General features: G+C 37.6%; 1 protein-coding gene across 2 annotated transcripts in view; it reads left to right on the plus strand.

Annotated features, from left to right (window-relative positions):
- Nucleotides 1–13031, plus strand: part of PI4KA (phosphatidylinositol 4-kinase alpha) — a 53724-nt gene that overhangs the window by 6489 nt on the left and 34204 nt on the right. The window contains exons 8-19 of one of the 2 annotated variants that reach the window (XM_079322703.1): nt 1599–1747; nt 2312–2377; nt 3364–3460; nt 3843–4034; nt 4752–4852; nt 5606–5735; nt 6472–6604; nt 7290–7385; nt 8064–8247; nt 8960–9063; nt 10025–10193; nt 12126–12176. In XM_079322703.1, the coding sequence (XP_079178829.1) occupies nt 1599–1747; nt 2312–2377; nt 3364–3460; nt 3843–4034; nt 4752–4852; nt 5606–5735; nt 6472–6604; nt 7290–7385; nt 8064–8247; nt 8960–9063; nt 10025–10193; nt 12126–12176 (1472 nt within the window). The remainder of the gene's footprint in view (nt 1–1598; nt 1748–2311; nt 2378–3363; nt 3461–3842; nt 4035–4751; nt 4853–5605; nt 5736–6471; nt 6605–7289; nt 7386–8063; nt 8248–8959; nt 9064–10024; nt 10194–12125; nt 12177–13031) is intronic. The other variant, XM_079322702.1, reaches the window with a different exon arrangement.

Genomic DNA, 13031 nt, shown 5'->3' on the forward strand with positions numbered 1-13031 from the left:
TGAGGAACAAGAGTTAATATTGTGCTTCAGTAGACAACTACATTGTTGATTGAGGTCAAGAATTTTGAGGCTTGTGGCACATTGTATAAATCCAAAACAGCTGCTCCATTTGGAGTGAGTGTGATGTGGGTCATTGTGGAAGACCCTGTAATTTGTTGAAGGAAGAAATACTAAAGGAGACACTGGAATCTTCACTAATGTGCATTAGTTACTGTATCATGAAAGGCCAAAACCTGAGAAAGTTTCATTAATAACACAAACTCTTAACTACTGAGTTGTGGTAGAGTTCCATCTGTGAGTTCTAAGTCAAAGTAGGGCTGAAAAATAAACTCTCCTTTATGAATCTCCTTTATGTGGATACAAACTGTTTTGGTGTCTCTGGTTTTGTTTGGCCCTTTCAGGTTTTTAATGGTTTGGGATTTCTCTGTTTCTGGGCCATTCTCCTCTATCAAGCCCTGGCTTAAATTAATTTCTTCCACGTTACTTTTCTTTTTCCTTCACATTGCTGTTTCTAGAGGCATCTCTTCCTCAGTCATTTAATGGGTAATTCTTAAATTGCCAAGCAGGAACAAACCTGTTTTTCTTCTGTCTACTGTGTTGAGCCAATGTATTCTTCTTCAATGTTGTGGTCTTCCTAGTTTGAATTTTAGAAAAATAAACAAACCCCAAAGGCTGCAGGTTAGAGAGATACTATTGTAGTAGAGCAGAAATAATCTTAAATCTGTAGGTGAATAGTGGACAACTTTGTAAAATTTGCAAAAATTATTTTAGTTGTCTCTCTGGTAGAGTTATGATTATTCCAATCAGGATTTTATTTTCAGTACTAACTTCTACCAAATATTTCAGGTAGTCAACTTCTGTTGATATAGTTTGTGATAGTCTTGCCTTCTGAAGAAAATGAGTGGTGACCTTGGATTTTTTCTGGCCAAGGCTGGCAGTTTAAAAAAAAAAGAACTGAGGGGTTTTTTGTTATTGTTGATAAATAGTCTTGCTTGAAAGCCTGTTAATCACAAGAATATTACTTTAGCACAGCCAGCTGAGCACTTCAGAAAAGCATGAGATGTAATTTCTCAAGAGGAAACAGACCCAAGAGCAGTTTGCTGAGCAAGTTGTTTGCCTAATAGAGTGCTTGATTCTGAAAAATAATTTGATTCTCTTTGCTTTCAAATTGCTGTGGTGATTTGGTGTCTATTCTAAGATGAACACTGTGCCATGTGATCATTTCATCTAATACAGGGGAAAACCTTGCAAGATTGTTTTGAATTGACCTGTTCTTTGCATCTCTATGCTTCTGGTCTAAAGGCATTTACAAATGTGTTCAGGTAGTTGCACATCAGTAGTGTAGAAAAGTTTGTCAGAAGTATCTCTGATGTGGACACAAATTATTTTAATGAATTCTCTGTTGTGATAGTAAACTTCTAATGACAATTGTAACATAGTTTTCTGTCTTAATTTACCAGTAGATGAGCTGAAATGCATCTCTGGCAAGTTAAAGACTGTGTTAGAAAGAACTCTTTTGTAGTGGCTAAATGTTTCCGTGAAAAAAAGTTATCATCCTTTCTCTCCTCAAACTTGTATTTCCTTTTTTTTCTGATCAGGTTCATATCTTCCTGATGGTAGTGCACTGGATCCTGATTATTATTTCTCCACAATCAGCTCTAGCTTTTCAGTTTCTCCTCTCTTCAATGGTATTAACAATAAAGAGTTTAACATCCCACTGGAAATGCTCCGACAGCAGTTGAACATGGTACGTGATGGCTCCTTATGAAGATTGCAGTGACACTGTGTTCTAGATATTTGCTAGAAATAGATTCAGTTTAAGTGTAAGCTTTTAGAATTGCAAGTAAAATGACAGCCTTTGTCTCTCAAGCTTTGTGAAATTTTATTTTTATGGCATTTAATGTCATGCTTCAATAGCATTCCTGAAAAGCTCTCATACAAACCATGCAGAATTTGGAAAATTAAGTAAGTTTATGTCAACTCTTCCCTGCTTGAGTCCCTGCTGTAACCTGCATACTCCTAGTTGCTAAAATAGAAGATTGGGTTTTGCTGTGGGTATGAGACTTCCTGGAGGGTTTGCTGGGAATTCACGCAAGTGACAGAAGCTGCAGACCCTGTCTGCTTCTGGCATCAGCTATTCTGGAACAGCAGAGAGGCTCAAATGTTCTTGTTGCTGCCTTAATTTCAGGCTTAATAGTGAAGTGACTTGTGTTTTCTGTGCATAAGCAAGATTTTATTAAATGATGCCCTCTTTCTATCTAGTCACTAACAGGAAACATCCTGGTTTAGTTTGACTTTTTTCCCTCCACAGGTGAAGCAGATTGTTGGGGATTCTCTTCTGAAGACCTTAGATGCAGTTCTAGCTGAAGTTGCAGAGGTATGATTTTTAATGACTTCCTCCTTTAATTACTTCATTTTTTTTGCCTTATTGCTTGCAAAATTAGTACTTTACCTATGTAAGGTATGCCTTTGTAAAATGATACAAATTTCCCTTTTGAGCAATTCTTTCAGTGGTTTAAATCTAGCCTTGGACTGTGGAAGAATGATGAAGAGGGGTGATGTTTTTCACTGACGTAGGAGGAAAGTTATTTTCTTTCATTAGTTCAGTTGTCCTGATAAATTACAGCATTGGTTGCCCAAAACTGGTTTACTGTAAATTAAGGTCTTTCTGGCATGTGCAGTGAAATTGTATTTTTTCACATATATGAAATGCATTGGTTGTTTTCAGTTTGTGGTTGGAAATCACTGCTGCTCTTGTAGGTGCCATTTCTATGGTTTGTCAGTGTTGCAGCTCATGGACTTTCAGAGGTGGCAGATTTGGTTCTTTAGGTCTGTGAGTCCTTGTTTCAGAACAAAGACTTGTTCTCCCCTCCCCTGGGTGCAGTTGTCACAGCCTCCACCACATTTTATGGAGTTTGCCTCATTTCCTCAGGGCATAAGGCTGTGATGAAAGGGGTGTGTGCTGAAATGTGTGCAGAAGTGACTCTGCTTTGCTCTCAGCCTCCCATCAAGCACTGCCATGTTCAAAATGTTGGCCTGAATAGAGACAGCTTCAGCCTCTCTTTTTGCCATCTCTGTAAAGTGAGAGTTTTAAGTTCCCCCTTTTTTTTTCTGATTTGTTTTTAGTCCCAATGTTAGAGAAACAGATGTGCTCTTCAAATCAAACAGTGACTGAATTTTGTTTAATGCATTGAATGGCTATACTTATTTTGTTAAAAGTAGAGGGGGAAAAGCTGTGAGGTTACTTCTTGTACCTGTTTTATATGCTTGTTTTTCACTGTGGAAGTGGAGTGGGATTTATTTACTTGTATCATTGAAAATACTTCCTTTTGAATGCAGCAGGTTGCTTCTTTTCTCTTTCAGACGGGTTCTAGTACAGATCTCTATTACAAAACCTTCAGTGACCCTCTTTACCTTGCTCAGTTTAAAATGCTGAGAGACACACTATACTATATGAAAGGTATAGTATTTTTTTTTTTAAGTTATCCTTCATTATGTTTAGGATCACAAATATGATCTGCTTTGTATTTAGTGCTTGAACATTGGGTTTCCATTTTCTGGGAACTCTACTTATGGTACTAAATTTGTATTTTGAAATGTTTACATATTAGAAAGGTGCTATGAAAGTAGAAAAAATATTCTGACTACCATTAAAAGGATTAATAGATGGCATTTGAATTGTCTGTTCACTGGTGGACTTCGTTATGGTGTTTATCTATAAGGACATAAACTTGATTAAATAATGTCATTTATAATGCAGCAAAGATGTTTATATATGCTGTTATTCTGATACACTGACTTCCATCCTTCCAGTATAATGTTGTTTCCTTTTCTTTCTTTAGACCTTCCCAACTCATTTGTGAAGGAAATCCATGATTTTGTTCTGGAGCAATTCAACAGCAGCCAGTCAGAACTTCAGAAAATCCTCCACGATGTGGATCGACTGCACAATGAGCTGAGCCCTTTGAAACTGCGTTGTCAGGCCAATGCTGCCTGTGTGGATCTCATGGTGTGGGCTGTGAAAGATGAGCAAAGTAAGAAAAATGCTCTTTGGTCTGTGCAGTGTCTGTTTTGTTCTAAGTTGTAGAAATACTTATGGGTAGATGGTGCTCAGAGAAATATTAAATTTTGAGGCAATACTTTTTACTTTAGAATACAAGAGTAAAACTTTCATCAAAAGGTTGTCAGATTAGTTGGCTGGGTAATTAGGCATCTCTTTATAGAAATGGAAACAGAGACTTTCTATTACTTATCTCTGGGGGATGTTATAAATGCTGAATTGCATGCAGATACTTATTTACTAGTTTGTGTTTTATTTATTACTTGTAATGTCTTAAATATTTCTCAGTGGTTCTTTTAAAGAAAATGTATTTTCTTCATTGCTAGCAGGTCTGGGAGGCTCTTTCTTACTTTTTTTCTATTTTCTTGTTGTATAAATCTTACATCTGCTGAATTCGTGAAGAATTTTTTTTCCTTTGGACATTGCAGTATTTTATTTCTGTTCAGTGTGAAGTGTGCTTAAAATCAGCTTTAACTACTGTCATTCTTTCAGTCACAGTGTTTGGCAGAGCTGTTTGGTGCAGGTGCTAAGTTTCTAAAACTGTTTTTGCAGAAGCAGCACTAAATCTTATACAACAAGATTGAAGCTTATAAATTCTCTCCATTATTTTAGAAATTCCAGTGGGCACTGGGTTGTGTGTGGCCTAATAACAAATAAAAAATAATTTTTCTGTTGGATTTTTTAATTTAAGGTGCGGAAAACCTGTGCATCAAGTTATCAGAGAAGCTGCAGTCAAAAACCTCAAGCAAAGTCATAATTGCTCACTTGCCACTACTTATTTGCTGTTTGCAGGTCTGTCTTTACAGTATTTGTCATTCATTACTGTAATTACTCACTGGATCAGTGAATAAGAGTTTGGGGAGTTTCACAGATTGCTAGAACACTATCTGCTATTTTTATTACTTTCCATCACTGTGTTCTACTAGAAATCTGGTGTGAAAACTAGGAACTGCTTTTAGAATTTTCTTGGCTCAGCTACTTCTTCAAGAATTATATTCATGAGTATTTTTTTAATCAGTATGTAATTTCTGAGCTATTTAGCTTCTTATTCCATTTCACAAATAGTTACAATGTTGGAACTGGCAGATCACTGAGGTTTTAGCCTAAGCCTTGGTTATTCTAATTTAAGTTTTCTTATTGGGCACTTATCCAGTCTTACAAATGTGGTGTTTTCCACCACATAAGTTGTAGGTTATCAGGTTCCTCTGAATGTTGGAACTTGTACAGTAACTTAATTTTTTGGGGAGTGCAGTTCATTTCATGTAACTCCTGTGAAAACACCCAGGAAGTGAGCAGCAAGGCTTGAGTGGTATATGACACACACCAGAATAACCTAAAGCAGTTAGAGGCTTAAAATGTCTCAATCTTCTGCTAAAAATTTAATGTCTCAAAGCTATGTAGGATTGGTTTTGTTTTCTGTTTGTATGTTTTAAGCTGAAGTTGCAAGCTTCAAGAAATAAAAATAGTGCTATGTTATTCTAAAGCTATGTTTTATTGGTTTTGTCCTGTTTTTTTGTTTGATTTTTTTTTTTTTTTCCTTTGTAGGGTCTGGGTCGTTTGTGTGAGAGGTTCCCTATTGTGGTTCATTCTGTTAATCCATCACTGAGAGATTTTCTTGTGATACCTTCCCCAGTGCTTGTGAAACTCTACAAATATCACAACCAATATCACACAGGTAAAGGAATAAAGCCTATGCTCTAGAGTGATTGTTTTCCAACTTTTGTGTCTTTTTTCATACTCTTTGGTATTTTGTGGTAAAGCAGCTGTAGGTGGAAATGGAAATGGAATTGTGTAATTTTTTTTTTTTTGGAGGTGTGGAGAAGGGAAGCAGATGAAATTCTGGTAGAAATATATCTAAGGGTAAGCAGTAGAACTGCTGTATCTCTTCTGCTGACATTGAGCACTTCTGTCTTGAGTGAGACTCTGCAGCCAGAGCCAGTGCATAATTATCCTCATAGTGAGGGAAAAGAAATCACATACCCAGTTGGAGCCTCCCTTGTTTCAAGTAGTGGCTGTTGTGTCTAATTCTCCTACAAAGACTGTTTCTGTCTGCCCTGTAGCCTACTTTGCAGTTTGGGAGGCAGCCACTGGGTCTGTCCAAAGCTGCTTCTTCTCCAGAGTGAACTAGGTCACGTTCCTCACACTCCCCATACACATCCTCTGCTCCAGCCGCGTGACTGTCCTGACATTTGGCAGGTTTTTGTTGTTTTTTAATTTTGAGTTATGATTTCCAGAAGAAAAATGTTCAATTTTAATGACTTACCAATGCAGAAGCAGTATTGTAATGCTAGAGCAAAACAGTAAAGTAGTAAGTGGATAAATTTAGGAATAATAATTTAGGAATAGTCAAATGCAGTAGTGGTTTGTATAGCTCATCAAGTGTGTTCAAATCTGTATTCCTGTGTTCATAGCAGGTGGGAATGACATCAAGATTAGTGTCACCAATGAGCATTCAGAGTCCACTCTGAATGTGATGCCTGGCAAGAAGGGTCAGCCATCCATGTATGAGCAGCTGCGTGACATTGCCATAGACAACATCTGCAGGTAAGAGGGGGGCTGGCACCATGCTGGACACGTGCCATTTCCCTGGCACCATGCTGAACACATGCTGTTTCCCTGGGAGGAAACTACTGTGCCCATTTAGAAGGTTCTGCTCTATGCTGCCACAAAGTCTTTGTGCTTTGTTTGGTCGTGACTTCATTTTCCTTCAGGCATCTCTTGATTATGTTAATGTCCTAACTGTAAAATAATAATTTAGTCTTACTGTTTTACTTCCCACGTCTGCTAGTCACCATTTTCAGTAGGTAGGTGTTTTTGTAGATATTCAGTAGGTTTTTTTTGTTTTCAGCTTAGGTTATCACATTGAGTGAGCCTCCTGTAACAGAAGAATTGCCACACACTTGTGTGGGCAGTGATTATTCTTCCCTCTTAGACAGCTACAGAGAGCTAGAGGGAAGACACAGTTAGTGGTTAGAGACAAGGAATTAAAGTTTCAAAGCAGTGGATTCTGAATTTACCTTATTGCATATTCCCATCCCTGTTTCTGGAGAAAGCAGAAGTAGAAACTCAGCTCGTTTTTTGAAAGGTATCTGCAGTGTTCCTTGGCAGTCAGTTCTTACTCTTCAGTATAAACCTGCTTCCCTTATATATAGATGGCATGCATTTACAGTAGTTAAAAGTGGTATGTTTTGTTGATGTATTATGTTTTTTCTGTCCATTTTTACTCCAGGTGCTTGAAAGCTGGCTTGACTATAGATTCAGTGATTGTTGAGGCCTTTCTTGCCAGTTTATCCAACCGTCTGTACATCTCTCAGGAGAATGATAAGTAAGTCTGTCAGTCATAAAACCAGTTTTTCCTCTACTCAGTGAATCTGAGACTTACTCTAATATATAAGTACTGGCACCATTATTTTAGAATTGGCTTGTGCGTGGGGTCAAGATCTTCCTGTGCCGAGTCTTTGCAGAGCTGAGCCCATTTTCATACTGAGAGGTATGGATTCAGTTTTAGCTGCTTGAATCAGCAAATCTGTGATGAATATTAGCCAATTTTGAGTCCTCAGCTGAATGATGCTTTCTCTCTTCAATCTTCAGCTGTCCTTTATGGCTAGACACATCTTGTCACTTAATGGCACTTTGCTCTGCTTTTAAGAGACTCACCAACCAAGAAGTCTAATGGGGGAGGTTCTCTAGTAGCTGGTCTGTCTGTCTTAGTATTTTGCCCATCATTTTTGCCTCTTTTCACTGTTGTTAGAATAGTTTGTTCATGGGTTAGTGTGGATTTCTTCAATAATGAATTTGGGAGAGGTTATTTTTTATTTTGAAATTCAGCATGTGCAAGTGTATTGTCCAGTGTTGGGCATGTATAGAGTGGCAGTATTAAATTTGGTAGTGATGTTTATATTTAGTGTAGGAACTGTTACTTTTATGAAATGTAACTGAGGTCTTGATATCTGTTGAACAGTTGCATTTTTCACTTTGGGGTTTTTGTTTGTTTTCCTAATAGGGAAGCTCAATTGATTCCTGACCACACAATTCGTGCTCTAGGGCACATTGCAGTGGCACTGAGGGACACCCCAAAAATTATGCAACCCATCCTGCAGATCTTACAGCAGAAGTTTTGCCAGCCACCTTCACATCTTGATGTACTCATCATTGATCAGCTTGGCTGTTTGGTCATCACTGGAAATGTAAGGAAAGAATTGGCCAAGAGAATGTCAGTTCATGATCCCTTCCTTTAGTTAAATGGAAATGCATTTTAGAAAGTGCATTTGCAGAAGGTTTTTAAGGCTTGTCTTTTCTTCACTACACGTAGACACTCGTACAGTCTTTGTGATATCAGAAAACAAAAGCTGTGATAATGTATGAAGTGTTGTCCCTGTAAAGAAGATGAATCCCCTTGGAAAAGAAGTCTTTAAAAAAAGCCCACCGAGCTCAATGTTTCCAAAAGTTACTAAGTTTTTTAACTTGGCCTGTCACAAATAAGTGGAGAGTATTTTCTTTTTGTATCAGTAATTAACTTTCAAAGTCTTGTAGGTTCATACATTTAAAAATATGGAAGATTGTCTTCTTCAGTCATACAAAGACAAACTGACTTTTTCCAAATGTTATTTGTGCCTCGGAACAAGCAATTAATTGTCAGAACTCAGAAGCCTGAAAAAATTGTTTTGACTAGAAAGGCAGAATTTAAAAAAACAATGAGTTTTCTAAAATGTGATCAATTAAAAACATTCACAAAACACTTGTACTGTTTGCTTCATGGAAACTGTAACCATTGCTCAGGCTGTGGCTGCACACCTATCTGAAGAACTTGGTAATACCTAGAGTATTTTACATGGCTGTTCTTTAGAGAGATTGTATTCAATAAGTTTTACTTAGGGATTTGTTTTTGGTTTTTTGCAGCAATACATTTATGGTGAGGTGTGGAATCTATTTCAGCAAATCAGTGTTAAAGCAAGCTCAGTTGTTTACTCTGCCACAAAAGACTCTAAGGACCATGGATACAGGTAACACTTAGCTGTGTCTCTTAAATGTGTGAAAACTATGTAAAATACCTTTTGTGCTGCTTTGGGGTTTTTCACTTTTTCCCACTATCAAGTTTTATTACAAGGTTGTGAATGGTACTGTTCTTTGATGTGAAATAGAAAGACGTTAATTTTAAAATAATAGCACTTCAAAATCGGAGATTCCTGAAAATGCTTTTCACTACAGGTAGCACTGATTATTTTTACCTCTAAGGAGTCAGAGTTTGTGAAAGATAATTGACATTGATGACTTATCTTACCTGTAATTACAGTAATTAACTACTAAATTGTAGTAGTTAATCAGTAATTAACTACTAAATTGTAGTAGTTAATTACTAAATCTCTTAGCCCAGAAAAGCTGAGAGAGTGGTTTGTTTTGTTTTAATGTGGTCCCAGTACTTGTTAGGGATTAAGTCAAACCATTAACAATTTAATTCTTGGTATGTAAGTGATGCATTGTTGTCCCCACTAGAAGTAAAGATTATCACTGGCTTTGTTGGTCGTTGGGGTAGGCTGGAGACCTTTTAATGCAGAATGGGAGTAGCTGGGTGGGCTGTTCTTGTCAGTACATACTTTGACTATGCAATCACACATTCAACAGCTGATAGGAGTTCTGATTCTTCTGCTCAAGAGCTTTCCCAAAACGGAAACACTGTCCTTGGCTGCTTTTTGTCTGCTACAGGGAGATACTTTCCTTGTGGCCATGACAGCATCATAATGGAACATCTTCCCAAGATACAACTTAAAAATGGTTTTTCACTTAAATACCAATTGCATTTCCATTGTCAGTAAAGTGATGTGCTGCTCATAAAAACAGCAAGAAAAAAGTGTGTGAAAATATATCAGTAGCCTAATTACAAGAGTTACTATCAGTAATATGAAGAAAGCACTGAAAATATAAAACCTGAGGAATTGCTTGTTCTTAACTGTTCTTTCTCCTCAGGCATTGCTCCTTGGCAGTCATTAATGCCTTGGCCAACATCGCTGCCAACATCCAGGTGGAGCACCTCGTGGATGAGCTGCTGATGAACTTGCTGGAGCTGTTTGTTCAGCTTGGGCTGGAAGGAAAGAGAGCTAGTGAGAGAGCAAGTGAAAAAGGACCAGCACTGAAGGTCAGCTCTGCACTGGTTTGTAATTTTGTGCAGCTGTGCTTTGTGTGCGTGGCACTGCTAAACGCACGGAAAGCCCACGCTGTGCTAAGCTGAGAGTGTGTTCTGGTCATGGAGTGTGACTGCAGGTCTAGGACACCTGACTGATCCATGTGGAGTGTCCCAGACAAAACAGGGGATAGCTGCAGTTCAGCTGGGACTGCCTGGAGTGTGAGAAGCAGAGCTGCAAAGGGAAACATGAGATGCTCTGGAATCAGTGTGGGAGACAAACTGCTGCACTGACTGAAAACTGTGCAGTTTTGCAAATGGAGAAATGACAGATTTCAGATAGATTGAGCTAGGAGGCAGTGTTTCTTTAATGTTAAGATCCTGTGAGCAGTTCTCACTAGAACATTCCACTCAGTGCAGAATTATGGAAGGTATTCTGAAGACTTTATTTTCAAGAAGAGATAAAGAGGGCAAAAACACTGCACATACTGTGCTTTCCAAACAAAAGCAAGTTTTTCTGTTAGTTTGCCTATGTCTCTTCTTCTCAGCACACAAAAATTTGCTTGGTAACCATTAAAATGTTCAGTGACTTATTTGTTCTATTTTCAACAATTCAAAAGTCATTTCTGTGAGGAGAATTAAAAATACCTTATTTTTGTTTTGCTATTGCTGACAGTTGACATGGATGTGCTGAGTATGGCCAGGAATGGAAGTCATTCATCTTCTTCACCCTCAGTGCCATGTGTTATCATAAAGAGGGTGATACTTCATTTCTTTAAACAAAAAATGCTACTAGAAAAGTGGGTTTTCTACAGAAACTGTGTAGTTCTGCTGGCTTCTGGCTATTGCAGTTAGTTTGTATCTCTGCTCTGACTATGAAGCAGTGAGTCACATGCATTGGATTGTCCTGAAGTTAACAAAAAAACATGGTGACTTTTTTCAGTTGTCCCTACCCCTTAGAGTGTCTTCTGTGCTATTATTTTATTCCTTTCAAAAATATTTAAGACTCGTCTTTTGTTTTACTTTATCTTGACTCTCCAGGAAAGATAACTGAAATTTGTTTTTGTTGGGTTGGGCCATTATTGTTTCATCTGAAGGCTATTTGGCTTTGTTTCTCTATTGCTCTCATATTTCCTTCTTTGTTTTTGCTATTTAAAATTGTTTCCTTTTGGTTAATTCCACTTCATGCAAAGCTGTTAGCACATCTTCCCTGCCTCATCTGTGTGGGGCCAGCAGTGTCTCTCTTGTAAGGAGAGAGCTGGAGCATTCCCACTTTCCCAAATCCAGTGTGGAGGAATATGGGAGGTTGGGAAAGATTTTAGAGGGATGTCTCAGTGTGGTGTCAGTGCCATCACTGTTGCTTGATCAGAGAAGGTGGGAAATTCTGTGCTATGCTCAGTGAATGTTTTCAGTTCTTAAATATTCTACTTGGCCAAGAGCAAACACATTTGTATAGCTGCAATTAAAAAAGTTCTGAAAAGTGGAAGGAAATGTGTATTTTCCTTATGCTTCTGATATTTCAATGGAAAGAGCTCTCCTCCTGCTTAAATAAATTCCTGAAAATCCTGTCTTGTTGCAGGCTTGTTATTTTTTGCATCATTTTTGTAGTAAAATGAAACTTCTGGTAAACATTTGATACTTGTTTGTGGCCACCATTTTAATGTGAACATTTTTCTAGAAGTTATTGAATATTTGCACACTGTGTGCTGACAGGAGAGAAAATCCCTTCAATATGTCTATGAGGAAAACTTGAAAAGCTTTGTTAAAAGATTCCAGGGTGTTTTCAGTCATGTGGATTTCATGGGTGCTCTCTTGACCACCTTGTGCACATCTCTTTGCAAGATACAGATTTGTAATTGTAATGTTTGTTGCTTGAAATATGTCTTATAGCAAATACTTTAGAAATACTTTTGTAGATGTTTTGATAATTTCCTTTTTCTTGTCCAGGCCTCCAGTAGTGCAGGAAACCTGGGTGTGCTTATTCCTGTCATTGCTGTGGTGAGTATCCAATGGATGAGTTGTTGCAAACAATAGTTTTTCTCACATTTATCAAATATTGGTGTTATTTTAAGCAAAATGGTTTTGATTGACTACTAGGGCAGAGGTTACCATCCAGAAGAAATGTATTACTGCTGTAAAGTAATACACCTTGCTCTAAGAAGGGAGGGAAATATTTGATTAATAATGACAAATCTCTGAAAAATAAAGAATCTTTTGTGATTCAGGGTTAGATTGTTTCAAGCTAGGAATTCAGGAGATTCTTGAGCTAAATAATACTGCAGGGAATATTACTTAGAATTAGTGTTTGGCATGCAGTATAATAAGCAGCATGTATCTGTGGCCTGAGGAGAAGTGAAAAACAAAAGTTAATAGAAACAGAGTGAAAAATACATCTTAGTTTGGCAGCAAAGTGAATTCTACTTCTTAAAAGGAAAAAAAAAAATCACTGATAAAGAAGGGAGTAAGTGTCCATTGTCTTCTGAAATGAGAATTGACTGTCAGGCAGAAAGCATTTTAGGGAATGTGCAAGGACACTGATGTCCATGCCAGACTCATTTATTCTGAAGCATATTTGTGTTCACTCTTGGATGTAATTTTTTTCCGGGGGAGAAACATTTATTTTAATAAAGTAGAGGTGCTAATTCAGGAAAAAATGTAGACCTAGATCTCCAACAGAAAATTTGATACATCCAAGGTGTGTTACCAGGTCAGTAGGGCTATTTGCCTAATTGCTGTAGCTTTTACAAAAAAAAAAAAAAAAAAAAGGTCACATCTAAAAGATCCATAGACAAACTTCCTGAAGTACAAATGGCATCATGCTGCTTGTTTCCCTCCTGAAGCTGAATTATTCTG

This window comes from Erithacus rubecula (genome assembly GCF_903797595.1).
Source record: "Erithacus rubecula genome assembly, chromosome: 19".
Taxonomy (NCBI): Eukaryota; Metazoa; Chordata; class Aves; order Passeriformes; family Muscicapidae; genus Erithacus; species Erithacus rubecula.